The sequence below is a fragment of the Dermochelys coriacea genome, chromosome 8 (genome assembly GCF_009764565.3).
Source record: "Dermochelys coriacea isolate rDerCor1 chromosome 8, rDerCor1.pri.v4, whole genome shotgun sequence".
In the NCBI taxonomy this organism is placed as follows: Eukaryota; Metazoa; Chordata; order Testudines; family Dermochelyidae; genus Dermochelys; species Dermochelys coriacea.
In genome coordinates, this window is record NC_050075.1 from 15,769,431 (window position 1) to 15,795,098 (window position 25,668).

The 25,668-nt window shown below is 43.0% G+C and overlaps 1 protein-coding gene across 6 annotated transcripts in view; it reads right to left on the reverse strand.

Annotated features, from left to right (window-relative positions):
• The window catches only part of SEPTIN8 (septin 8), a 74,517-nt gene extending 59,263 nt beyond the window's left edge, over window positions 1–15,254 (reverse strand). For 2 of the 6 annotated variants that reach the window (XM_038412326.2, XM_043520188.1), the window contains exon 1: window positions 14,643–15,197. In XM_038412326.2, the coding sequence (XP_038268254.1) occupies window positions 14,643–14,672 (30 nt within the window). In that variant the 5' untranslated portion in view covers window positions 14,673–15,197. Of the gene's footprint in view, window positions 1–14,642 lie in introns of all 6 variants that reach the window. The other 4 variants (XM_043520186.1, XM_038412327.2, XM_043520189.1 and 1 more) reach the window with 4 other exon arrangements.
• Between the last annotated feature and the right edge of the window lie 10,414 nt (window positions 15,255–25,668).

Here is a 25,668-nt window from a genome sequence, read left to right on the forward strand (position 1 = left end):
CCTATGATCAACCAATACTCCAAGGTCCTTCTCCTCTTCCATTACTTCTAATTGATGCATCCCCAACTTATAACTAAAATTCTTGTTATTAATCCCTAAATGCATAACCTTACACTTCTCACTATTAAATTTCATCCTATTACTATTACTTCAGTTTACAAGGTCATCCAGTTCCTCCTGTACAATATCTCGATCCTTCTCTGAATTGGCAATACCTCCCAGTTTTGTATCATCTGCAAACTTTATTAGCACACTCCCACTTTTTGTGCCGAGGTCAGTAATAAAAAGATACAATAAGATTGGTCCCAAAACTGATCCCTGAGGAACTTCACTGGTAACCTCCCTCCAGCCTGACAGTTTGCCTTTCAGTAGGACCCATTGCAATCTCCCCTTTAACCAATTCCTTATCCACCTTTTGATGTTCATATTGATCCCCATCTTCTCCAATTTAACTAATAATTCCCATGTGGCATGGTATCAAACGCCTTACTGAAATCTAGGTAAATTAGATCCACTGCGTTTCCTTTATCTAAAAAATCTGTTACTTTTTCAAAGAAGGAGATCAGGTTGGTTTGGCACGATCTACCTTTTGTAAAACCATGTTGTATTTTGTCCCATTTACCATTGACTTCAATGTCCTTAACTAATTTCTCCTTCAAAATTTTTTCCAGGACCTTGCATACTACAGATGTCAAACTAACTGGCCTGTAGTTACCCAGATCACGTTTTTTTCCTTTCTTAAAAATAGGAACTATATTAGCAATTCTCCAATCATTCGGTACAATTCCTGAGTTTACAGATTCATTAAAAATTCTTGCTAATGGCTTGCAATTTCATGTGCCAATTCCTTTAACATTCTTGGATGAAGGTTATCTGGGCCCCCCAATTTAGTCCCATTAAGCTGTTTGAGTTTTGCTTCTACCTCAGATATGGTAATATCTACCTCCATATCCTCATTCACATTTGTCATGCTACCATTATCCCTAAGATCCTCTTTAGCCTTATTAAAGACTGAGGCAAAGTATTTGTTTAGATATTGGGCCATGCCTAGATTATCCTTGATCTCCACTCCATCCTCAGTGTTTAGCGGCCCCACTTCTTCTTTCTTAGTTTTCTTCTTATTTATATGTCTATAGAACCTTTTACTATTGGTTTTAATTCCCTTTGCAAGGTCCAATTCTACTCGATTTTTAGCCTGTCTCACTTTATCCCTACATGTTCTGACCTCAATAAGGTAGCTTTCCTTGCTGATCCCTCCCATCTTCCATTCCCGGTATGCTCTCTGCTTCTTCTTAATCACCTCTCTAAGATGCTTGCTCATCCAGCTTGGTCTACAACTCCTGCCTATGAATTTTTTTATTTTCCCCCAAGAAAGGGGATACCGGCTTCCGATAGCTTCTGCAGCTTTGATTTAAAGTAATCCCAGGCCTCCTCTACCTATACCATAGGTCCCTAATTCTCGACTACCCTAGACAGGCACCTCCCAGGAAATAAAGTGAATCAAGTGCTCTGTTTTCTGTATGTTTAATTCTAGGGTCACCCAACTATGTAAGTGTTGCCATCAGGCTCATTTAACAAACAGAACTTGTTCTAATTTGGCACTTCTTACGCAAGCAAAACTCCCAAATTGCTCCCGTTTGCCTAAACGGTGTTGTGATTTCTCACGCCACTTTGTAACAATGTTTAAATAGCAAACCAAAAGCTGAGCAATCTCAGAACCAATCTAGAAGCCTGGATTTCTATATATGCCTGCACATCAGAGCGTTTTCCTCAGCTCTTGCAAGCAAATGGTTGTATTATACACAAACACTTCTACTGTTATATTATATACACCTTTGTATTATTCTTCTATTGTTCTACAACTTCTATTGTTGTATTATATACAACTTTTCCCACTGCATTTAATCAGCCTTTCACCCCCAAAGCAGCTCTTCACAGAATTATGTGGATTGCTATTTGCTTTACAACATCGTCGGGGAGGAGGGGGGAGGTTTGTTACATTTTTTTTTATAAGCAACATTTATTGTGTTAGGTAAACTTCAGCTAGGGTATACACTGCTGCCTGTCTCAGCTTACATACTGTACATCCATTTAAGAACAAACACTACATACAAATACAGCACTACTTCAGCTTTGTACAAATGAACTGACCAGCTCTGGCTTATATTCCCCTTTAAGCCCTTTAACTGATAAAAAGCATATGGAAATTTGCTTTCTAATCTCTTACTTAGCCATTCAGTTGCTATGTTTGCAAGATCTAAATCATATTAATTAAACGAGGGTTAGACGTACATTTTGTCATTGCAGCTGAACACCCAGAAGATTGCCCTACATATGAGCTTTGAAAAAAAATGCCATATCTGGGCTGCCAGTCAGTGATGCTAGAGAGACAAAGTGGTGAGAACAGAAGTTGGTCCAATAAAAGATATTACCTCACCCACCGTGTCTCTCTAATATCCTGGGACTGACACGGCTACAACACTGCATACAATATCTACCATGACATATAAAGCTGCGCTCAGATGCCTCTCCCATCTTTTATTGGGCCAACTATAAGTGGAAAGAATATCCAGTATCAGGAACACAACATTTAAACACGCTATAAAAACTCCCCCACAATATTCAGTTTAAGATTTAAAGACAAAACCACATAGAGCAACACAATCTATAGGATACAGTCAGCTCAAGCTTCAGGTACAGGGGTAAAAACGAGTTTTGCAAAACCTCATCTGAATAGATATGTTCTCATGAAGGCTTCTTTTATTTTCTAAAAAGAAAAGGAGTACTTGTGGCACCTTAGAGACTAACAAATTTATTAGAGCATAAGCTTTCATGAGCTACAGCTCACTTCATCGGATGAAGCTGTAGCTCACGAAAGCTTATGCTCTAATAAACTTGTTAGTCTCTAAGGTGCCACAAGTACTCCTTTTCTTTTTGCGAATAAAGACTAACACGGCTGCTACTCTGAAACCTTTATTTTCTAAATAATTATCAAAAAGGTGGGGGCTTTGGTTTTTAGTTAAAACTTTCCCATACAATGGGCACAATCCTATTTCTGCTAAGTCAGTGGCAGAATTCTAATGGTCTTCAATGGGGGCACAAGCAGGCCCAGAGCCCCAGAACACCAAATCAGGAAAGCAAGAATCACAGAACAAATTGTCTCCCCTCATAGGGCCTAACTCAAAGCTTACTGAAGTCAGTGGAAAGATGCCCCATGACACAACAGACTTGGTTCGGTCCCAAAGTACACCTGTAACTCCATATAGTAGAGACATCTAATATATGAAGAAAGAAGATACCTCATGATAGATATTTGTGGATAATATCTTTTATTGGACTAACTTTTATTGGTGAGAGACACACACTTTTGAGCTCTGTGTAAGCTTGAAAGCGTGTCTCTCTCACCAACAGAATTTGGTCCAATCAAATATATTACCTCACCCACCATCTCTCTCTTGATATCCTGTAACCATCACGGCTAAACCACCACTGCATACAATATCTATCATGTCATATAGAGCTGTGCTCAGAGCCTCTCCCATGTTAAAAGCAAAACTAAAACAAACCGCTGTATTTTCTTGCTTTATCTGATATTTGGACCCATAAGCTATATTTTCAGGCTCTGTATGAGCAAGCCAGGTGCTCCACATAGAAAGTCTTTTGCAAATACAAACTTTGCCTTTGAGAATGAAGAACATCAGTGGAAACAGAAGGAAACTATGGAACCAAAAATGAAAGACATTTCCTTGAAGGGATGAGAAAGTTCAGCACTTCAGCTGCATAAAAATTCCATTCTCCCACGAACTAACCTCTTACTGAGAAGTCAAAAGTTAGAACAGACACTCTTCCTCAGTTCCTTATTTAAAAAAATACCCATGCCAAGCCATCTAGTAAATTATCCTCAATTTTGTCTTTTAGATATTATTTACACAGCTCCTTAGGCTCCTTAGTTAATTAACCCTCACAGCCCTATGCAAGGGGACAAGCATTATTTCTGTCAACCCCATCCCCCTCGACACAGTAAGTGACTTTCCCAAGGTCACACAACAGGGCAGTGGCAGTGCTGGCTTATAGTCCCCTGGTCTAACCACTGGACCACATTTCCCTCCCAACCATCCTCTCTCCTTACTTTGAGCAATGGGTCTGCAAGTGAATGAGACATACTGCCAAGTTCCACCCAGAGCAACATGAATGACTGTTGGACAAACTGAAAGCAGAAGTTTGGCCCACAACCTCAAAGAGATATTAGTGGGCAATTCTACACCACATAATAGTTTGGTAAAGGTTAATGGCATTTTTAAGGAAATGTCATCGAAAGAGGAGAAGATAACTCTGATTCATACTATGTAATTATCCAGCTGCTCTATTCTGCATGCTGAATATTAGCACAAAGATTATTTGTTTTAGTTACTATTTAAAATAAATATGGCTAATTCCTGCATATGTTTCCAGAATTCCTTGCCTGTTTATAATGAATTCCATCATTCAATACTTTTTTTAGGCAAGGCAGAAAGGGATTTTGGTAGGGGGTTACTCTTAAGAGAGCCAATTAATTCTAGTCAACACTGGATTTAGTTTCCAGTTCTCATGACACAACAATCCAAAGCACAGTATCTCCAAGAAATTTCCATTTCCAGCCAATGGACAATTCTCTGTGTGTGAGTGTGAGCAAGATTCATTTTCTATCGATTTTCATAAAGAAAGACAATGAAAAATACAAAAAGGTAAATGACTGTATATGTTTCGAAATACCTCATGTTTCATATGCTATCCCAGTAGAATTAGGCAATTTTACAACTTATCAAAGCTGTGAGACCAGACAATACAAAGTCCGACAATACTACACAGATGTCACACGTTAGGGTGGAGTTAACAGTGATAAAATAGGAGAAGACATACATGAATAAGCAGAAGAAGGAAGGAGGTGGCTGTGGTGGGGGAAATGAGGAGAGAAAAAGCGGAGGGGTTATATGGAATGGAAATCTGGAACTGTTTTAGCCATGTCAACATTTTATACCCAAACATATCTAGAAATCGGGTCCAAATCTCTTTGAATTCATATAATTGTTCTCTCTGCTGATAAGCTATTCTTTCGACTGCTAACTTAGACAGTCCAAATACCACTACTGTATGCTGTATTTTGGTGCTTAATGGCAAATGTCAGGAACACGACAAGTAACCTAACCTTGGAGGCAAGGCTATACATATACATCATAACCACTTGGCTCCATTACCTCAAAATCATCAGGCTAATAAGATGACTACTACATATCCTATTAACTGAGGCCTTTAGAAAGCTGCAAAATACCTTTAATCTGAAGAGTCAATACAATTCAAAAAGCATCTAACTGCAAAACTGAATTAGAAGAAGAGAAATTCAACATAGTCCTTTCAGCCGTGATACTGCAGAATAAACCCTTACTCTACGACGCCTATGGAAGATGGAGAAAGCAGAAATAGTTCTCTCAGGGCTCATTTTTGCAGTCCTTATTCAGGCAAAACTCCCACTGAATCCATACTGTACGCCTGGCAGGGGTGGCAAACTATGGTCCGGAAGTGGCATCCAGCCCTCCAGACGTTTTAATCCGGCCCCGGAGCTCCTGCCAGAGAGCCGGGTCTGGGGTTTGCTCCGCTCTGTGCGGCTCCCGGAAGCAGTGGCACATCCTCCCTCCGGCTCCTATTCATAGGGGCAGTCAGGGCGCTCCACACGCTGCCCCCGCCCCAAGCACTGCCCCCACAGCTCCCATTGGCAGGGAACCACAATCAATGGGAGCTGCAGGAGTGGCACCTGCGGATGAGGCAGTGTGCAGAGATGCCTGGCTGACCCTCCATGTAGGAGCCAGCGGGGGGGACATGCTGCTGCTTCTGGGAGCTACTTGAGGTAAGCCCTCTCCTGCCTCAACCCCCTGCCCTAGCCCTGATCCCCCTCCCGCCCTCTGAACCCTTCGGTCCCCACCCGGAGCACCCTCCTGCACACCCAACCCCTCATCCTCAGCTCCACCCAGAGCCTGCATCCCCAGCTGGAGTCCTTATCCCCCCTCAACCCCAACCCCCAATTTTGTGAGTATTCATGGCCCACCATACAATTTCCATACCCAGATGTGGCCCTCAGGCCAAAAGGTTTGCCCACCCCTGCTGTACGCTAACTGAAGTGAGCTGGGAGAAAGGGTAGGATTAGAGTCCAACAATTTTCTGCCCTCATTCACCAGGACATTTCGTTGAAATTCACATCATTTAACAACCTGTCTAAAAGGGCCCTTTTCTAGGGACTGATTTGATCTACCTCTTTTATTGCTATTAAATGGTTCAGCTTGAGTACAAACTTCGAAGGCAGCATACGAGTTCCTTACTCACTTTAGGGCAAATGAAATTCAGTTGCGGGGAACATGTCACACTGAATCCACAGTTTAAAGTTTCCTGAGTCAGATAATGCAGTGGTAATGTAGCAGGGGCTTATTGTGGCATGTCATTTTGTAATCGTTCAGTCAGAACTCAGGACTGGATAGGAACAGGCCCATGCACCTAGGAGCACCTTCTGTACAAACTCTCTCATCTTTCCCTGCGTCTCCAACCGCTCCCAAGTAAGTTAGTGCAGAGCCAGATAGGTGGGAGATAGCAGGGGTGTGATGTTTCTGGTTCTAAGGCACGACAGTTCATGGGAACTTCTACTGTAGCTGTTTGACATCCCTGAAATTTCATGTATGTGAGAGACATGCTTTCTGGCTACAATAAGGAATTTCAACTTCTAAACAAAGTCACCCATCCAAGAACTGACATATCCGCCCGCCCCCGGATCCCAGTTAGCTTGGGAGTTTATAAGAGTTCATAGCACAACGGGGAATATATTTGGCAGAAACTTGACAGATCCCATTGCGGGATGGGCCTGTACACAGATTTTTTTCAGAAAATAATGTTTCCCTATAACATCATTTCAGAGAACATTTGCCACCCCTTCCCCTTCACCCTTTGTTCCACCCCAAAAACATCTGTCATGTTTCAGAGCCTACACAGCTATTTATGCCAGCTGGCAAGCTTCTGAAAGGGAGACTTCAAGGCCTAGATCCAAGACTTGAGGAGAAGGTTCAGGAGAACAGAATCACTCAAGTTCCTCAGCTCTCAAGCAGTTCTACAAGTTAGCATGGGGCGTTCCTGTTATCCAACATCCCATTGTTTCAGGGTCCTTTTGCCTCAGACTTTATTGGTTTTATTTAAGATCGGCCCAGCTCAAGTTCTGGATGCATGTACACATTTTATCAGTCAAAAATCAATACAAATATCTTTGACCAATGTCCAAATTAAAAGCCCCCAATCTCACCACCAGCCTCCCAAATCAAAACTCTCTCACTCCCCCCTCGCACACTTGATGAAGTTGGAAGTGATATGGTGCAAATATCCTGGCCCTGAATGAATGGGGCACTATTCTCCCTGTTTCATGAGACTCGATTCCTTCAATGTATTGCACAATTGGAAGGAATAAATCTGGTTTTTTACATACTGTGTTCCATTTCCTCCTCTCCCACTCCAAGCAAAGAGGCATATGGGAAAGGGATAGGGAGATTATCAGGAAGAAATATTGCAAGAGCACAAGAACAGGCATAATGGAGAAAGTTCCACAGACACTAATGACCTGATCCTGAGAGGTGGTAGGCACCCATAGTTCCCACTGGGGTATATCAAACCTTGAGATGAAGGAAACAGGAACAGCAGGTACACTGGGAGGAAAAGACCGAGGGCCAGTTTTCCTGATTTTAGCTGGAAATAACATTGGTATAATCTTCCCAGAGATAATGTAGCTCCCAAAACGTTACCGCTCCCCACAGTGCTGGAGATTCGCTGACATCTCTCAGCCACAAACCAAAAAAGGGGCCCTGTCATCTCACTGCATCCCAGAAAGAGAAAGTTGTTCTTCAGGTTTGCATGTGTTATTGCTTCTCTAGAAGGCATGCAGGATTCAGATGGTTCTAGGATTCTCCAGTTCGTGTGTTCTTACTCCCACTGCCTCAGAGCTCGCAGGGATCACACGAATTTAAAAAGAAGCTCCGAACTCCCACTTGGAGTAACATAATATATCTATATTACAGGAGGAAGAAACACATTGGATTTGCACTGACAGAAACAGCAATACATTTGGAAAAGGTGATACTTTTCCAGCAGACATTTCTTCCACACATACAGTTAAATCACTCTTCTTTGTAACCTGACAGATTGTAGGTCAAAGAAGGATGAGCTTGTGCAAGCCACTTGGGGACAGATTGTGGGTCAGAAATGCAGCCAGCAGTGCCAGCCCCACTGGGAGGAGAACAGTGAGGAAGATCATTTCCCATCCTCACTCCTCAGCCAGGTACACACCCCAGCTAGAAGATCTAGCCAGCACATGGAACGGAATACGCTGCACACTCCAATTCAGAGTAGCACATCTGCAGCTGCACTTGCTTCCTGATCTGTTACCAATTTTAAAACTCGCTTGTTTTTGAAGTTCCTATTTAAATAATCTCTTCCAAACTGAGCACAAGGTCAAAGGTAAACACTCAAGTTGGACAATAAGAACAGACTAGTTTCTCTCTAGGGCTCCCAAGTCCTAGCAAAATGCTGCAATGGGCAAGGTTATAAAATCTGCAGGAGAATGTCTGAATCCAAATAAAAACTATTTTCGCTGGAATTGTTTAAGTCATGGGAATATTTCTGAAATGTTATTTTTAAAAATATCCAACCTAAGTTTGGGGCCTACATTGCCCCACCAGTGGCCTTTTCATTGGCAATTGTTCAGTCCTAAACTGGATACATGCGGCTTTCTCCCTTCTATGCTTAGTCTGTTCCTCATGCCCACATCATTCTGTGAGGCCACACAAGCCAGTGTTTGACAGCAGAATCCTTTTCATGGGGAAGAACTGTGATATCTCAAACACCAGACTGTGAAGTGACTACATGCAATAGGCAGGAGGATACCAGCTGTTAAGGAGAAAACTCCTGTTTAAACAAAACCAGCAGTGAAGGCAATGTAGAAAGTTTTGCAAGACTCATCCAATTCTGGTGAAACCTTACAGATATTTTAAAGGTTTTTCCTGGTGGTTTCTCAAGGTCATTAGCTACACAAATGAACAGGTGACAACAATACAGCAAAGCTCATAGTTTTTCCAACAGGCAACAATCGCTGGACTCTCTTAAATGTCTGCCAAAATCGAACAGGCACATGAGGTTAGCAGCAAAAATTCCACCATCCTGTCACCACTGGGGAAGACACTCCATTTTCCTCTTTAAAAGTAACAGTTTCCCTGGCAAGATTTTAAAAGAAGGATGTTACTGGTTTCTACACAAACCACCAAAAAAATAAAATAAAAAAAAATCTAGCTACATTATTTTCAGGACAATTGTGCAATCATTAAACTGCATATACAACTCAGGTCTACCTATGTGCAAATGCCCAGTTATTATTCCAACTGGTCTCCAGAATACAGAAATCTCCAATCTGTGCAGTCACAGTATTTGCACATATAGATTAGGGATGACATTTTCAAAATCCAGGGCCTAGGGGACTGACAAAACAGATACCCAAACATTCAGTGTTAAGGCTGAATATCAGGCCTGACACATTCACTCTAACTCATACTAATGCGCCATTCTGAGGGCACATGACTGCCTGAATTAAGGTCAGAGTGACTTATTGTATTTGCACCTATCTATAAATATATTAGTGGGTTAATCGGACCCTTCACTATGCTACTTGTTGAAATGAAATTTGCCAGGCTTTTTGGCTTGCAAAGGCCTTGAAAAAAAGTGGGACTATTTTTAATTGTGGGTCTCCACATTTTGTCCCATTTTGGGCTCCATTTACTCTACTCCTTTTCTTCAGTGCCTGCTCTCCCACTTCTTCCCCTCCCAACTGTTTTAACTCTCTCCAGGCCCATTGCATTTCCCTGCCATTGTTATCCTCTTTCTGCTTTGCTTCTCGCATTTTCTGCCTGTGGTGATTGGCTGTTGCACAGCACAGCAGATATACCAACATCCTTTTACTACTGCCAGTGGCTGTGCCAGCATACAATCAATCACATGTCACTTCTTAAGCACAGGATGGCTTGGGGGACTGATAATGAAATTAATACCTTTCATGTATAGGATGTTGGTTTAAGTGCATACCACCTCAGTAACATTGGATGGATATTTAGTAATTTATATGAAATGAACTGCTGGTCTCAGTTCAATTCCCAGGGGAAGAGATAGCCACATCACAAACCAGCAGGGTGGTTTTTATTTGTTGACCATGTCAATAGACACTCCAGGGTAGCAATGGGCTCAGAGACTGAACTATCCTCCCCTATGTAGAGGAGGTCCTTCTGGGTCAGGGTTGGAGCACATTGATGGAAAGCTAGTGCTGCCAATGCCTGTGCTGTAGCTGTTGTGTGGATCAACAGAGGACTACAGTTTCCAGGGCTGTGAAACCAACATATCTTACAAGCACTATATTTACAAGAACAAAAGCACTCTTGAGCACTGATGGTGTAATTCTGCAGCCTAGAATGAATGCAGTCTTAAATACAGCTTTCTGTGGGTGAATTTTCCTTTCACTTGTTTTTGTTGATTGTTTCTAATACTACTACTTCAAAGGAACTTCATTGGGTTGGAGGGGGATGTTAAGACATGGTGGAGAATTATATTGAAGAAGTATGCAATTGGAGAGTTTTTAAATACAGATTCTTAATATGAAGAATCATAACATTGTGAGGTGTCAGTGTCAACTAACTGATGGCACCATTACACTATACAACCCCTAGGACTATTTAATCAGATTGTTTTTTGAAAGTTATATATATAGGGTTTTTCCATGATGCTCCTCACAGTATATATGAGAACATGCTAATTGTGTAAATAAGGACTCTGGAGTCTGGGCTTAGAGCATCACAGTCATTTTGAAAGAAATTAGCCTCACTGTTCCTTGACAATAGGGAACTATTATTATCTGTACTTTACAGTTGAGGAAGTGTGCCATAGAGGGGTTAGGTGTCTTGACGAAGATGACACCATCTGTAGCAGAGCTGGGAGTAGGACTCAGCTCTCACAACACAACACTTTAATCACACAATCGCCCTTCTTCCATAGGTGCTGTCTCATGTAACAGAGCATCTAGGCATGTCCACTGTCAACATGGGGAGGAAATGGGTTGCGGCTCTTCCTATATAAATTAGAAACGGCATCAGTGAGATTTTTAGTTCCCCCGCACATTTCTTTTAAGTATAAAATGTTCTCTCCTGCTACTTGGGCAATACTGAGACCACCTGAACTGGCATTCCTGGCCTTTAGATAGGGCCAGATTTTCAAAAGAGGTCAGTTACCATTCAGGCACCTAAAGAAATTGAATAGATTTTCAATGGCAGCTGCTGGGCACTGATTCTTCTGAAAATCCAGCCACTTCATGTAGGTGCCTAAATGGGAGCTGAGCTCTTTTGAAAATCTGGCTCTACCTAAAGGTCAACTATTTATTATTAAAGAAAGGCTCAGCCCATAAGGTGCAGGAATGAACCCTGTTTTCTCAGAAGTTCAGTGAGTGCTGTATCTGGTGTTCCAGCTTGATCCCATCTGCAATTATTATTGATTCACTTTAAACCAGGTCAGCATTAATGTCACACATACACAGCAAGCTAACATTCTAGAAATTCTTACTTAAATATCAAATGGGAAAAAATTACATCCCCTTTCCATTCTCTACTTCTACTACATCCCCTCAAAAAAAAAAAAAAAAGTCTTGAAACATCTAATTTTAAAAAACAAAGCTGTACTTGCATTATGTGAACTTCAAACAATTTACAGTTTTTCAATTACATTGATAGGGGATTTCTCTCCCTGTGCCCCAAGTATCATTTTTAAAAATTCACTCTCTGGCTGAGAAATTTTATGCCAGGGTGCAGAGCAATGAAGCAGAGCTGAAGAGTCTTGGTAGAAAGGATTTATTATAGAAGGAACTTATCTGTTTCAGCACAACTGACATGTCTTATCATTCAAATGACGGTCGCTTCCAGCTCCATTTATTTAGCAACATCAAAATGCAGAATGGTGAGTTTAGGGAACTATGCTATTTAATATGAAGACATTTTCCGTTCTCAAAAGGTAGAAAGATCCATCATCAATCTGTTTATTTAAAGTACCCTTCCAACACAATTTTAAGCCTTTGACAAAAAACAGCTTTAAGCCAACAGACTTCTATCAGATCAACTTCTGGTAGCACTTATACAACATGTATTGCCACCCTTCTATTCCTCACCTAAATCATGCTTCAGATTTATTATACAATATTCTTTGTACATTGACTCAAGAACAAAGATAAAACATAAGTACTCTTTAAAAAAAAGACCTTCAAACACAAGGCCAATTTTTCTTTGTGCCAATTACTCTTTATGGTAATATATACTGTTAGCTATGGAGAGCAAGCCTTTGGCAGTGTTTCCCGACATCGACATAAAACTGGTATCCAAACAATTCTTCTCATTATTGTAAACAAGGCCTTAACTCACTTTACTTATTTTTCTCATCCCTATATAAACACATACCTATGAACACATGAGTATTCAACTTCCTTTGCGAGCATTTTTGGCATCATAATGGTATTAACAAACTATAAACATCTTTATGAATCATTTATGCATCAAACCACACATTGAAACTATACAGTAGACTGGATGGAAATTTTCTTCTGGAAGTGGTTGTATCCTTAAATCCATTGCAGAGTGACCATTTGTTTGCTGGAAGCATATTTTTGCATCTATCGAAGCTGGTATTGAAGCTTCAATACCAACATCTGCTATTTGGCTCTGAACCTACACCCACACTTTATATTGTGATTTTATGTATGTAACATCCCACCTGGTCTGTAATCTATTCTTTCAAAACAAGCAAATCAAAACACTGCAGTGGTATTTGTAGAAATGTTGCAATGTTTCTCTAAAACTTCCAACCTAACATTAAGACACACACTAAATCATAGCTGATTTTGTTTCTAAAAGTGCAGGTCAAACTGTAAATTAATTTTATTATCCAGAAGCACCCACAAGATTGGCTATAGAAATATCCTTTGCTTTTTTCTTGTTTAGATGCCAACATTTACACAATTAAGGATTTGCTAGGGCCAAACACATCTGCCAACTAAACAAACGTTTGCTATATTCTAGATAAGATAATGACATGCACAGGAGTTCAACAATTAGCTTTTTTCTTTTATTCTGAAGAAAACATTTGTTGTAGAAAACACTGAATAGGATGTATAGTTGTACAAAACAGAAGCATCTCATGGGGCTGGGGAAACAGAGGTTTAACATTTTTTTTATAGGGATAAATGAAAAGTAACAGAGCGAGAATGAATCAGCACTACAATATACAACACAAGTTAAGGGCCAGATTTTGTCTTCCTTAGGTTGATTTAAATGGAACTGCTCAAGAAGCAGTACTTGTGGCACCTTAGAGACTAACAAATGTATTTGAGCATAAGCTTTCGTGAGCTACAGCTCACTTCATCGGATGAAAGCTTATGCTCAAATACATTTGTTGGTCTCTAAGGTGCCACAACTACTCCTTTTATTTTTGCGAATACAGACTAACACCGCTGCTACTCTGAAACCTATCAAGAAGCAGTGTGGTACTTACTGTGAATTACAGAATATAGTACTTACAAATATTTTGCCCCAGGACATGTTCAAATAGGGCATGATTCTGCCGCCCTTAATCATGCCAAGCAGTACTTTACACCATGAGTGGAATAACAGAAACAAAGGATATTTATCAATCTCCAGCCCGGTGAGATTGTATCAGAGTGACTCCCTCCAGAGCATGAGAGTGCTCCGGGTAAACGGGCAGGATCGGGCCCAGAATGATCTGACTGCCTTTCTAGCCTCCCGCTGCTCTGGCTCTTTCATTACTGGATGGAGACTCTCCACCTAAATTCAGCGGGACTGTCCCTTTGTTGTGTCTTGCGCAATGTAACAGAAGAACCTTTCGGGTTTGTAGAGTTAAACATTGCAACACGTCTGCAAATACCCAGCTCTGCACAGACACAGGCCCCCTTCTTGAAGGCATTAGACTGATCACCTCCCCGCCCCGGATCATCTCTTTCAGCTCAGCATTCCCCACTCCCGGCGAAAGCCCAACGGGAGATCAGTTCCTGAGCCCCGCTGTCACCGCCCCCTCCCCTTGTGCCTCCTGCAGCCTGAGCCCCAGAGCATCCTCCTGCAGCAGAGCCCAGCCCGGGGAGGGTCCGAGCTTTACACCCAAACTGGGGCTCAACCCTCCAGCCCCCAGGGCCTGGGCTCGCTGGGAGAAGCGCTGCTGGGCACGGGGAGAGAGGGCCCGTCCCTGCGCGCCCCGGGGAGAGAGGGGAGGTCCGGGGCCGGCGGAGAGCCGGGACCCCTGGCCGCCGCTTGGCTGCAGGGGAGGCTGAGCCCGGCTCCGGGCTGCGCTCCCCTCCTCGGAGCCAGAGGCGGGCAGCGCCTGCCGGTGCGGCCCCAGGGGGAAGCTGCCTCCGGCGCGTCTCCCCCAAACTTCCCGGGACAAAGCGGCGGCTGACACATCATCTCCCGCCCCGCCTGCAGCCCGCGCTGGGGGCGAGCTGCCCGGAGCCCCAGCGCCCGGCCCGGCCCGGCCGAGCGGGGCTTCGCACTCACACAGAAGCGCTCCAGGTCCGTGGCCGCCATGGCTGGAGCGGGGGGGGGAAAGGGGGGGACTCTGGCCGGGAAACTGCCTTGCCGGAGCCCCGCTCTTCTCCCCGGATCGATGCGGCTGAATGAATCCAATATGGCCACTTCCTGGAAACTCCCCTTTGCAGGCTGGAGAGGCCAAGGGGAGCCGCCCTCAGCCCCCCCCCCCCAGCCTGGGGGGGAGCCAGCGAGGGAGGGGGGGGGCTCAGGGCCACCGCAAAGACACCCTCCCCCGCGCCCCTTCAGCCTGAGGCTCCTCCGCAAAAGGGGCCGGGGGGGGGGGGCACCGGGGCGGTGGTCGCCGCCGCCGCCGTGCCGCCGGGGTGGGGGGGATGCTGGGAGTTGTAGTCCCGCGCCTTTGCGGACCCCGTGCCGGAGGCGGATTAATTTTGGTTCAGGGCGCAGCCAGGGGCATCCGTACGCGAGCTCCCAGGGCCCAGAGCCACCTTCCCCTGGGGCGCCCCCCGAGAATCCCAGCGAGCCTGAGCAGAACCGAGCGAGCCCTGCCCGCCTCCCTCCTCGCTGGGCTGGGCTGGCGGCTTGGCGCTCCCGGGGCACGCCAGGAGAGAACGTGCTCCTGCCGCAGGAGGCGCGAAGGAAGTTCTGGCAGCCGAGCAAGTGAGCTGTAGCTCAGGAAAGCTGAGGCTCAAATAAATCCGTTAGTCTCTAAGGTGCCACAAGTCCTCCTGTTCTTTGAGCTGTAAGAGTGAAGCAAGCAGGTGAGGAACCCGGAGACGAAGGAGTCGAGTCACATCACAGAGAGGTTTCAGAGTAGCAGCCCTGTTAGTCTGTATTCGCAAAAAGAAAAGGAGGACTTGTGGCACCTGAGAGACTAACAAATTTATTAGAGCATAAGCTTTCGTGAGCTACAGCTCACTTGACGTGAGCTGTAGCTCACGAAAGCTTATGCTCTAATAAATTTGTTAGTCTCTCAGGTGCCACAAGTCCTCCTTTTCTTATCACTTCAAGTGAGCTGTAGCTCACGAAAGCTTATGCTCTAATAAATTTGTTAGTCTCTCAGGTGCCACAAGTCCTCCTTTTCTTATCACAGAGAGGGGGAGTGCACTAGAGTGAGGCTTTCTGCGGGGGTTCTCCCCTTGCGTCTTGTCTTGCTAGACTGTAACTTGTTTAGAGCGCGGAGAGCAGTGACTTGCGCGGGGCTAAGACTTAACAAATAATGCATTGTAATATTATCAGCAGGACTGGTAGTGTAATGCCGACAGACCCCGGTTGTCAGCCGCGGGATCAAACCGGGGCCCTCTGGAGTTGGTGAATGAGCCAAAAGGCAGCTGGCTGTTAGCTAAGGCTGTAAAGCAAACTCATTTAACTCTCTCTCTCGTTGCCCCTGGATGGGACAGAACACCACCCCCAGGATGTGTATGGGTTACATACTTCCCCTCGCTGAGGAAACACCTCCTGAGCTTCAGAGACTTCCCAGTTGAAATCCTGGACGAGCCCCTACTTGAAATGCTAACAGACCCCGGTTGTCGGGATCAAATCTGGGGCCTCTGGAGCTTAGTGCATGAGCCTCTACCACATGAGCTAAAAGCCAACTGGCTGTTAACTAAGGCTGTAGAGCAAACTCATTAATCTCTCTCTTTAAGTGGCCTTGGTGCCACTAGATGGGATAGAACACCACACCCAGGAGATAGCACGACCAGTTATTAAAGTTGCCCAGCACATCCCATTATAAGACCCTGTTTTCAGTTGCTTATAACTTTGCCAAACTTTAAACATTGAGGCTGAATTTTTTCATTCCTCATTTACTTCCCACTTGCTGCCTCAGGGATCAGACAGTTCTCTCCCTCCCCACCTGATGCCTAATTGTTTTAAACATTCTGTTTCATGTATTTTGTTACCTGTTTCTGTGGCATGCCTAGCATGCTTTTGGGTATTTGAGAATAAATAATTATGTACCCACAAAAGCTGACTGCTATTAGCAATGTCTTTTAAAAGAAGCTAAAACAATAATAGCTTTTTAGTGCCTTCCATAAGAGGATCTAAAATGCTTTACGAACATTATTGAATTAAACCTCTCCACCTCCCACAGTTAAGTATGTAAATATCACCACTAGTGAAACTTTCACAGAGCTGAGCACTCAATGAACAAATTAAAACTGAGACCATTGTTGGTTCCATCGCTGTCCATCTCACGGTTATCTTGTACTCCCCCAGTCTGTTTGTTGTATGCACCTGTTACCTCTCATCTTATACTTAGATTGTATGCTCTTTGGAGAGTGACCATCTTTGTGTGTTTTACATGTGTTATCTGATCCCTCACTGGGGCCTAGGGGTACTACCACAATATAAATAATAATAGTGAGGTAGTGATCAGTAATCAGCTGGTTTGCTGTGGTACAGTAGGTGTATAAAATCATGTGTTAATCCATATGATCCTTTATTCTTCACATTGTTCCTGAATCATTTTGCAGGAGATCAGAGAAGCATGTGACTGGAGGAATAATACCACAGGATATGAAAATCAGAGGTAGCTGAGATAACTGGAGTGAGGGGGGCAAGGATCATTAGAAATAAGCATTTTAGTTTCTATTACAGAAACCAGGTCCTATGATGAAAGTGCTAGGATGTATTTTCCCTGCAGCAATTTGGTTATTTGGTATTTTCTAATTAGGTATCATTTGAGTGAGCTGCACTGTGGGTTACATCGAAGAAGTATGATAAGCCCACTGCTCTTTGGCAGATATATTGCTTTGCCTTTTCTGAGCCCATCTCCCCTTTGTACATTCACTTCCAAGCTGTTTCCTGCTCTGTTAATCTGCACTCTGACAGCAAGGCTACCAAGATGTCATCTTTAAGGGTTCTTTCCTGAATCTAGGGTTTATCAAATACATTTATGGCCTGATCCTGAATACCCTCAACTTTATGCTTGTCAGTAGTCCCACTGACTTTAATGGGACTAACCGTGGGCCTGATCCAATGTAGTCAATGGGAGTTATTCCACTGATTTCAGTGGGTGTTGGATTAAGTCCAGAATTGCTTGCATACAGGATCAGGGCCTTCATTTGTATTTTTAAATGTAAGCTGAAAAAACGGTGCCCATGCCCTTTTTTGCTTCTTTTGTGCTGTATAAAGTAGTCCTGCTTAGTTTATTTTCTCTCCCCTGCCTGTCCCCCCCCTCGCAAAAAAAAATTTCTGTTCTATAATTTTAGTACCTTAGAATTTACATGGATACAAAGTATCATCTTCCCTGTGTTGCTAGAGCCTTTGAGAACTGGAGTGGGAACTTTCTCAGTCCTCGACCAATGGCATAGGTTTGCTAAGTCCTTCACCAACAAAGCTTTCCCCTCCCATTTGTTTGTCTGGAGTTTGACTTAAATAGAAATCAGCAAAAATCCCACTAAAAGTCCCCTCCTCTCGCAGATCTCAGGTTGTCGTCTCCGCTTGTCACATTCCCACAGGATCTCCAGTCCTCCAAGGAATCCTCCAGCAAAAACAGGGAAGTCAGGACTTGATATTTCTAATGTGCACAAAAGGCAGATTTCTTAAAAGGCAAAGAAAACCTTGCAGACCTTCTTTATTATATCATAAAAAAGCAAAAATAAATTAATAAAAAAACCGCAAACTTTTTTTTCTTTTCTTTGCAGGTGATCTTTAAGGCTCCAATTTACCAAAGCACTTAAAGTACTTGCTTAACTTTAAGTATATGCTTAATTCCCACTGAAGCAAATGTCTGTGCTTAAAGTTAAGCACATAAGTGCTTTGCTGGATAGGGATGCACTTAGTAAATCAATCAAGATTCTTTCCCCCCGGTAAAAAGAAAACTGCCCCAGTGGGGCTGCTGCCACTGGGAAAACTGCCCAATGGGTCCAAGGCCCATTAAAGCCAGTGAATAGACTCTACTGACTTCAATGGGCTTTGGCTCACTCCCAAAGAGAATAAAGATGGAAAGCAAGGCAGGGGAAAAATCCAGAGACATGGTAATGGGTTAAGAGACCACTCTATTGCAGCAGCATCCTGTGACCTGATTGTATTTGTAGGGAAGATGGTGCCTGATTGTTGAAACATTTTCCCTTCCTGAGGTTGATGTCTCTTCTCATTTTCTTTGGCTGCACCAAAAGGGGTGTCGTTGAGAGGTGCTTAGCTCCATGATCAGCACAGGATAAATGCCTAGAGAGACAGATAGACAGCATGAGGATTTTATTTTTAACACCTTATTATTTCAGAGGACACTTTGTTCCTAAGGATAAGGAGCCTGATTCTCTATTCCTGTATACAAGCTCTACAGCAGTGCAACTCTGTTAATTTCAATGGCTTTATGTTGATGTAGAACTGGTGTAACAGACAGGAGATTCAGACCCATTAGGCTTCAAGACATCTATCATTCTGCAGATTGTTCTTAAGCACTCAGGAATTAAATTTATATTATTATTGAGTTGGGTGGGCGTTCCTGCCAGGATCTCTAACTCTGGTGGAGTATTTCTGCCTACTGAAAGTAACCCTTACTTAGGGCTAGATTGTGGATTTGCCACAAGCCCTGAGTAAGCTCAGCTACCCCATGAACAGAACATGGAGCCACTAGTGAGCCAAAGATTCACATTTGGATCTCTCGTTCCCTCCTTGCCCTGGGAGAGGGGGAAGGAATCTTCACCAGCCCTTTCCTTGGTGCAGCTTTCCTCTTTGCCCCAGTCAGATGTGCTGGCAGAGGTATTGGGAGTAAGAGGGACAGGACTGCACGCATAGAAACAAAGGAGTGGCAGCAGCCCCAGTGGGGCAGTTTTCTCCCCTGGCCCCTCACATTGTGACCTAGGATGCAGGTAGCCCATGCAGGAGAGAAAAGGAGGCACTGTATGGCCTTTTACTCCCCTGTGCAGGCGCATTGAACAAGTGACTGTCCTGCCCCTAATTTCCTAACTTTCACATTTATGCCATACCAAAGCCACATGCAGCCCTTTTGTACATGGTTACGTATTTTTCAGGGCTGGATAAAACCCTTGATCTTCCTATATCATCTGCACTGGCCAAGATGGGGGCTGGATTTGATTTCTTCCACATTAGTCAACACAGGCCAAACAAGTAAACATTCTGTGGACCTTAAATGATTCCTTCTGCCTTTGTTTTACTGCAACATGGCTTGAACTGGAGTGGCTTCACAGTCGTTGCTTTAGCTTCAAGACCACTGAGGAGCTGAGTGGCTTTGAATATCATTAGTAATTGTGATAATACTTTGTGTTTATAAGGCCTGATGGTTCAGCGGTGCTGAGCACTCATAACTCCAGTTAAAGTCGGTGGGAGCTGCAGGTGCTCAGCTCCTCTGAAAATCAGGCCCATTCTTCCCTCCTCACACACCCTGGGTTGTACTTTACTCCTTGGAGCAGTCCCAGCAAATTGCCCAAGGTTTGAAAGCATGTAACCAGCATAGCGGAGAATAGAACCCAATCCCCTGACTCCTAATCATAAAGGGCTACATTCGCCCACCCTCACTGAAGCTGATGCTGTGAGTAATCCCACCAATTTCAATGGGTTGAACTCGGAACTAAGGGGCTATTTACTGTGGGAATGGGAGCGGGGGGGGGCAGAATCAGCCCCAAGGAGATTCATCTGTGTGGAACAGCAGGCAATAATTATCTGGCAAATGTAAATGCTGTCTGCTCTTGTCCATTTAGTAATGTTCTTTTGAATTGGCCCTTGAGTTGCAGTTAAGCCTTACTCCTCCATCAGATAATGCCTTTTATCGCTAGATGTTTTCCCTCCTTCCCAGACTTTTGTTTGATTGTGTATTCATTGAAAGTTACTGCATTTCTCTCTGGAACAAAGGAAGAGCTCTTTGCCTTCACATAACTCACCCTTTGTTTCACAGGGAAATATCAACAAGGAAACTGGAAAATTGTGGCTTTGGTCATTCTTGTTGGATTTCATATAGGAGAAAAATCTACCTTTCCTCACTGAAAGTACAAATTTCATCAGTGCCCAGTGCCATAGAGCCCAAAGGGAAATCCGCAAACTTCTCTAAAGCAGGATTCTGCTGTCCAACACTCCTTATGCTGGAAGAAGATTGGAATTTTCCCTGCCCATTCATCCTTGTATTTTTCCTTCCTCTTCTCCTCTGTATTGCAATATGATGCCTTGCCTTTCTTACAGTTCAGAGCAAAGTCACGTGGCTTCTTTGTTACACAGTTTTACAGTTCCTGTGCCAAGAAGCAGCAACACTGGACTGGCAAGGCCTCCACCTTAACCCTGAAGATTCAACAGATACTACTGTGATTGCAGAGCCTGGATATGGATGCTGGATCTTCCACTTCATTTTCCGGTGTTGCATCATTTGAATTGTTGCAACCATGCAATACTATCCTCCTTCCACTGAGGATAATGGCAAAATGCCCACAGTTAGGTGTGTTTGGTAACATGGCAATATTGATGGGTCCCTAGGGCTGTGATGTTTTCACAAACACCCACAACACTTCCCAATCAAATACATTAAAAGGGGGACAATTCCCTAATGTTTGTGATATAAAGTTAGCAAGCTGTAAAGTTTGGTTTAAAATATAAATAGCAGGAAATTAAAAGATTTTTTTCTGTTTTCTGTACTTTTCTTTTATCCTAGCTGGTAAACTGGAAACACCAAGATGTTGCATTGTGCAAGAGGTCAGATGAGACGATCATAATGGTCCCTTCTGACCTTAAAGTCTATGATTCTATGACAGTTGGCTAGAAATCATCTGAGAGGCAGCCTGCAGTGTTCCATAAATAACCAATCCAAAAATGCATACTTTTTAGGTTTTTGGCAAAAGGAAAAAGAGGGAGGCAAAATTTCCCTTAAGGCTGGAATTTTCAAAGGAGTTAGGTACCACAACACCAATACGGTTCCAGCCTGATTATTCTCTGTATTAAAAGATTTTGCCTGAATATATTTATGGTGGTATTCAAAGACATCATCAAGCAGCATCATTTATGTAACTCAATCTACTTCTTAATCAGTTATGGAGAAATAAACTAAACACCATACAGATAGAAAAGCCCAGGGGACTTGTCTATAAATGGATAACCTTCACCAGGTCTGAACCGCTTATCAATGAACAAGACCAAGCCAACCATTTGCCATTCTACAATATTAATTAATGATGCCCAGCTCTTATATAGAGGTTTTCATCTGTAGGCCTCAGAATGCTTTGGAAAAGAGATCAGTATTATCATCTCCCTTTTATAAATGGGGAAACTGAGGCACTGAGCTGTGCAGTGACTAACCCAGAATCACCCAGCGAGCCACAAATGGACATTCTTTTTTTAAATCCAATTAAAACTGGAAGTAGCTGCATGAACCCAAAAATAGTGTAGTGAGGATTCCCCACATGACTACACAATTTCCCACCACCCCAGAATTATAATTATTATTATTATTATTATTAAATATTTATATTATAGTAGTACCCAAAGGCCTCCAACTGGGCTGGGGGTCCCATTATACAGAAATGAAGTAAGTTCTGCCCTGAAGAGTTTAAAGTCTAAAGACTCTAAACACACAACCAGACAAAGGCTGAGGGCTGGGGACACAACATAGAAACAAAAGAGCATGGGTCTGAAATGGTACAGCTTAGTTAGTCAGATATATTGTATTTCGTTTTAATTGGTGCAAGGCATAAGTACCCACCTTCTAACAGACACTCAATAAATGAGAGTTTGTGAAGGGAAACACACCCATTAGATAACCAAGAGTGGGGGGAACGAGTATGTGTAAATGACGCTTGGTCTACACTACCGACTTGTGTTGGTATAATGCATCGCTAGGGGTGTGGAAAATCCACCCTCCCCAAGCAACGTAGTAATACCAGCCTGACCTCCAGTGTACACAGGAGAGCTTCTCCTATCGACACAGCCACATACTCTGACAGGAGACGTTCTCCTGTTGGCATAGGTAGCTTCTTCATTAAGCACTATGGCAGCGCTGTAAGTGTAGACAAGCCACAGCACAGAAGAGAGTAACCTGTGGAAAGAGTTTATAGGACAGAGTAGTTAAAGTGAGGAAACCAATTCAGCGCCATCACAATGCAAGACACATTTCCGCACACTTTTTCCAGTGTGTTTATTATCATCATATGGCCCTATGCTCCCCTCCACTTCGGTGGGTGAAGGAGACACTGCATCCACTGATCCCAGCTGAGGAACATGGAAAGGAGTATTGCCTCTGTAGCACATTTTCCCCATCTCACAAGATTACAGGTCTCTGTGTGGAGGGAGGATGGGCTGGTATGAGATTAGAGTGCTAGTTATATGTGGAGCGTTTGCCCCCCTAAGCTGAGTAGTAAACCTTCATAAGCTACTGCAGATGGGGTTCTGGTGATCAGGGGACAACTTGGTGGGTGAGGGGAACAATGCTGAGGCAATGGGCAAAGCTACAACAACATCATGTGGATCTCTAGGTATCCATGGCTTTTGAGATCCAACCTGCTGTCACTTTCATGGAAGCTGTCCAGACAGCAGGCCAGCCTTACAGGCGTGCACACCCAGTAGTCAGCACCTGTGAACTGCATTGATTTTCAGAGAGAATGGCAGAGATTTTCAGAGTTCTCAGTGAACTGAGAATAGAGGCAGCCTGACCACAGATGCACCCTGCTTGACTTTAACCAGTGCCAACAGTGTCTTCTTAGAATGCCACCAAATTCTCCACAAATGTTTGTAAAATAAGGCAAGTGGTTCCAAAAACCCTATCATCCTTAGTTCTTCTCCCTTAGCATATTCCTCTTGTTCATTCTCTGTGAGACAGAACATAAGAAGTGAAGGATAGGCACAAGGTAAGAGAAAAGGTTTGCAACACAAAGGTTGCAGAATGAATTCTGAGGGTTTCATATATCTGTATTAGATTCTAATAACCAACCTTTAAAGCAAGTCATAGCAATTAGTTTTGGATGCTTATTTATATTAGATCTCTGCAGTAAGCCAGCCAGCATTGTGGGGCTGCTATAAACAAAAAGGCATTGCTAATGCAGGGGTGGCATTAGTAAAATACCATACACAAGAGACAACACCAGCAAAGTATGTGGTTACTGTGCAAACAATAGGACAGGCATGGTAAGGCAATGTTAGGCTTGAAGTAATCAATGTAGGAACATTACAGAGCTACAGGCTCTGCTAAGATAACACGGAATTAAGTGAAAGAACATTAGTACAGTACAGTACAGACACTTTGAGGAAAAGTGCCAGCTGTTGTCAAGGGATGAAATGTTTTTAGATGAGATTTGAAGAGATAGAGAGATAAGGCGAAGAGATACAAAAAGGATATTCCATGCAGCCAGTGGGAGTTTCAGAAGAAGGCTCTTGCACCAACAGTAATAAGGGTGGAGGAAGAGAAAGGAAGACAGTGCCAGATAAGTAGAGGGATGGGGAGCAGAGAAAGACGAAGACCATGAGGAAGGCTGGACCATGAATGGTAATAATATGCAGGGTTTAGAAATGGTTTATACTACATAGTTTCCAAGTTTAAGACACTGAAAGTTAAACACATTTATTTTCCCTTTCCCATTCATTCTTGCACAGAGAGTTACTTTTATCTTTCTGCCTTCCCAACATACTGACTCCACTTATTTTATGTTCAGTCTCCTTTGTTGTTTTCCAGTCAAACTGATGGGTCATTCAAGTATCCATTTCATGAGCTGGTTGGGAACAAAGTGATCAAAAGAAAATAAGCCTTAAGGAATGGGTGTCACTTACTCCTTTCTTCCAAAAAGGTTTTTGGGCCCAATCCTGCACCCAGTGATGTCAGGGGAAAGTTGCTTGAAGTTTTCTGAACGACTTACAAAAAAATTAATAATTTTATACATAAAAGAATGCAATTAGAAATAAGAGATGTGGCAATGTATTTATAAAGCTTCATTCTGAAATACTAATGAAAGTGGGTTATAGAGATTGTTTAGCTATACAATATAGTTTAATTCATATATTTTTTCTTATCTTGTTTGCAGAGAAGAAGATGTATAACTCAAAAGGATCACAATTGATCAGATTTTCAAATATCAATGGAAGCTTCTTCAGAAATACAAAGATCTGACTTTATGAAGCAAAGTAATTATATCTAAAGCTGTGTCATTGATTTGATAAAAAGAAAAGGAGTACTTGTGGCACCTTAGAGACTAACAAATTTATTAGAGCATAAGCTTTCGTGAGCTACAGCTCACTTCATCGGATGCATTTGGTGGAAAAAAAAAAAACCAGCCACGAGGAAGTTTGTGTGGAAGGTTGGTTCTTTATGAGAGTATCCAGTTTTGAGAGCTCATTCTTAATCTTTCCCTGTTTGCTGTAGAGGATGTTGATCAGGTGGTTCCGCAGTTTCTTTGAGAGTGTGTGGCACAAGCTGTCAGCATAGTCTGTGTGGTATGTAGATTGTAATGGATTTTTTACCTTCAGTCCTTTCGGCATGATGTCCGTTTGCATTTGGAGAGGAAGATGATGTCTGTCTGTATCCCTGCGAGTTTTTTCATGAAGTTGACAGATTTCCACTCTATACAGCTAAATTCAGTGCCTTGCATAATGACAGGTTTCAGAGTAGCAGCTGTGTTAGTCTGTATTCGCAAAAAGAAAAGGAGTACTCGTGGCACCTTAGAGACTAACAAATTTATTAGAGCATAAGCTTTCGTGAGCTACAGCTCACTTCATCGGATGCATTTGGTGGGAATGCATCCGATGAAGTGAGCTGTAGCTCACGAAAGCTTGTGCTCTAATAAATTTGTTAGTCTCTAAGGTGCCACGAGTACTCCTTTTCTTTTTGCGAATACAGACTAACACGGCTGCTACTCTGAAACCTGCCATTGATTTGATAATAACTGAGACAAAAATCATTATTTTAGAAAGTAGGGGCAGAATTAAATCAATGAAACTGTTAACTCAGTCCAAGCAATCTCTGCATGGCTGGAACTAATGTTCTATGAGACACAACTTTGCTCAATTACCTTCCAAAGTTAATGGAGTGAGTGAAATTGGAGTTGTGTTTACACAGGTTAGACAGTGGGAATTGCAGCTGCTCAGTATCTCTCAGGACAAAGCC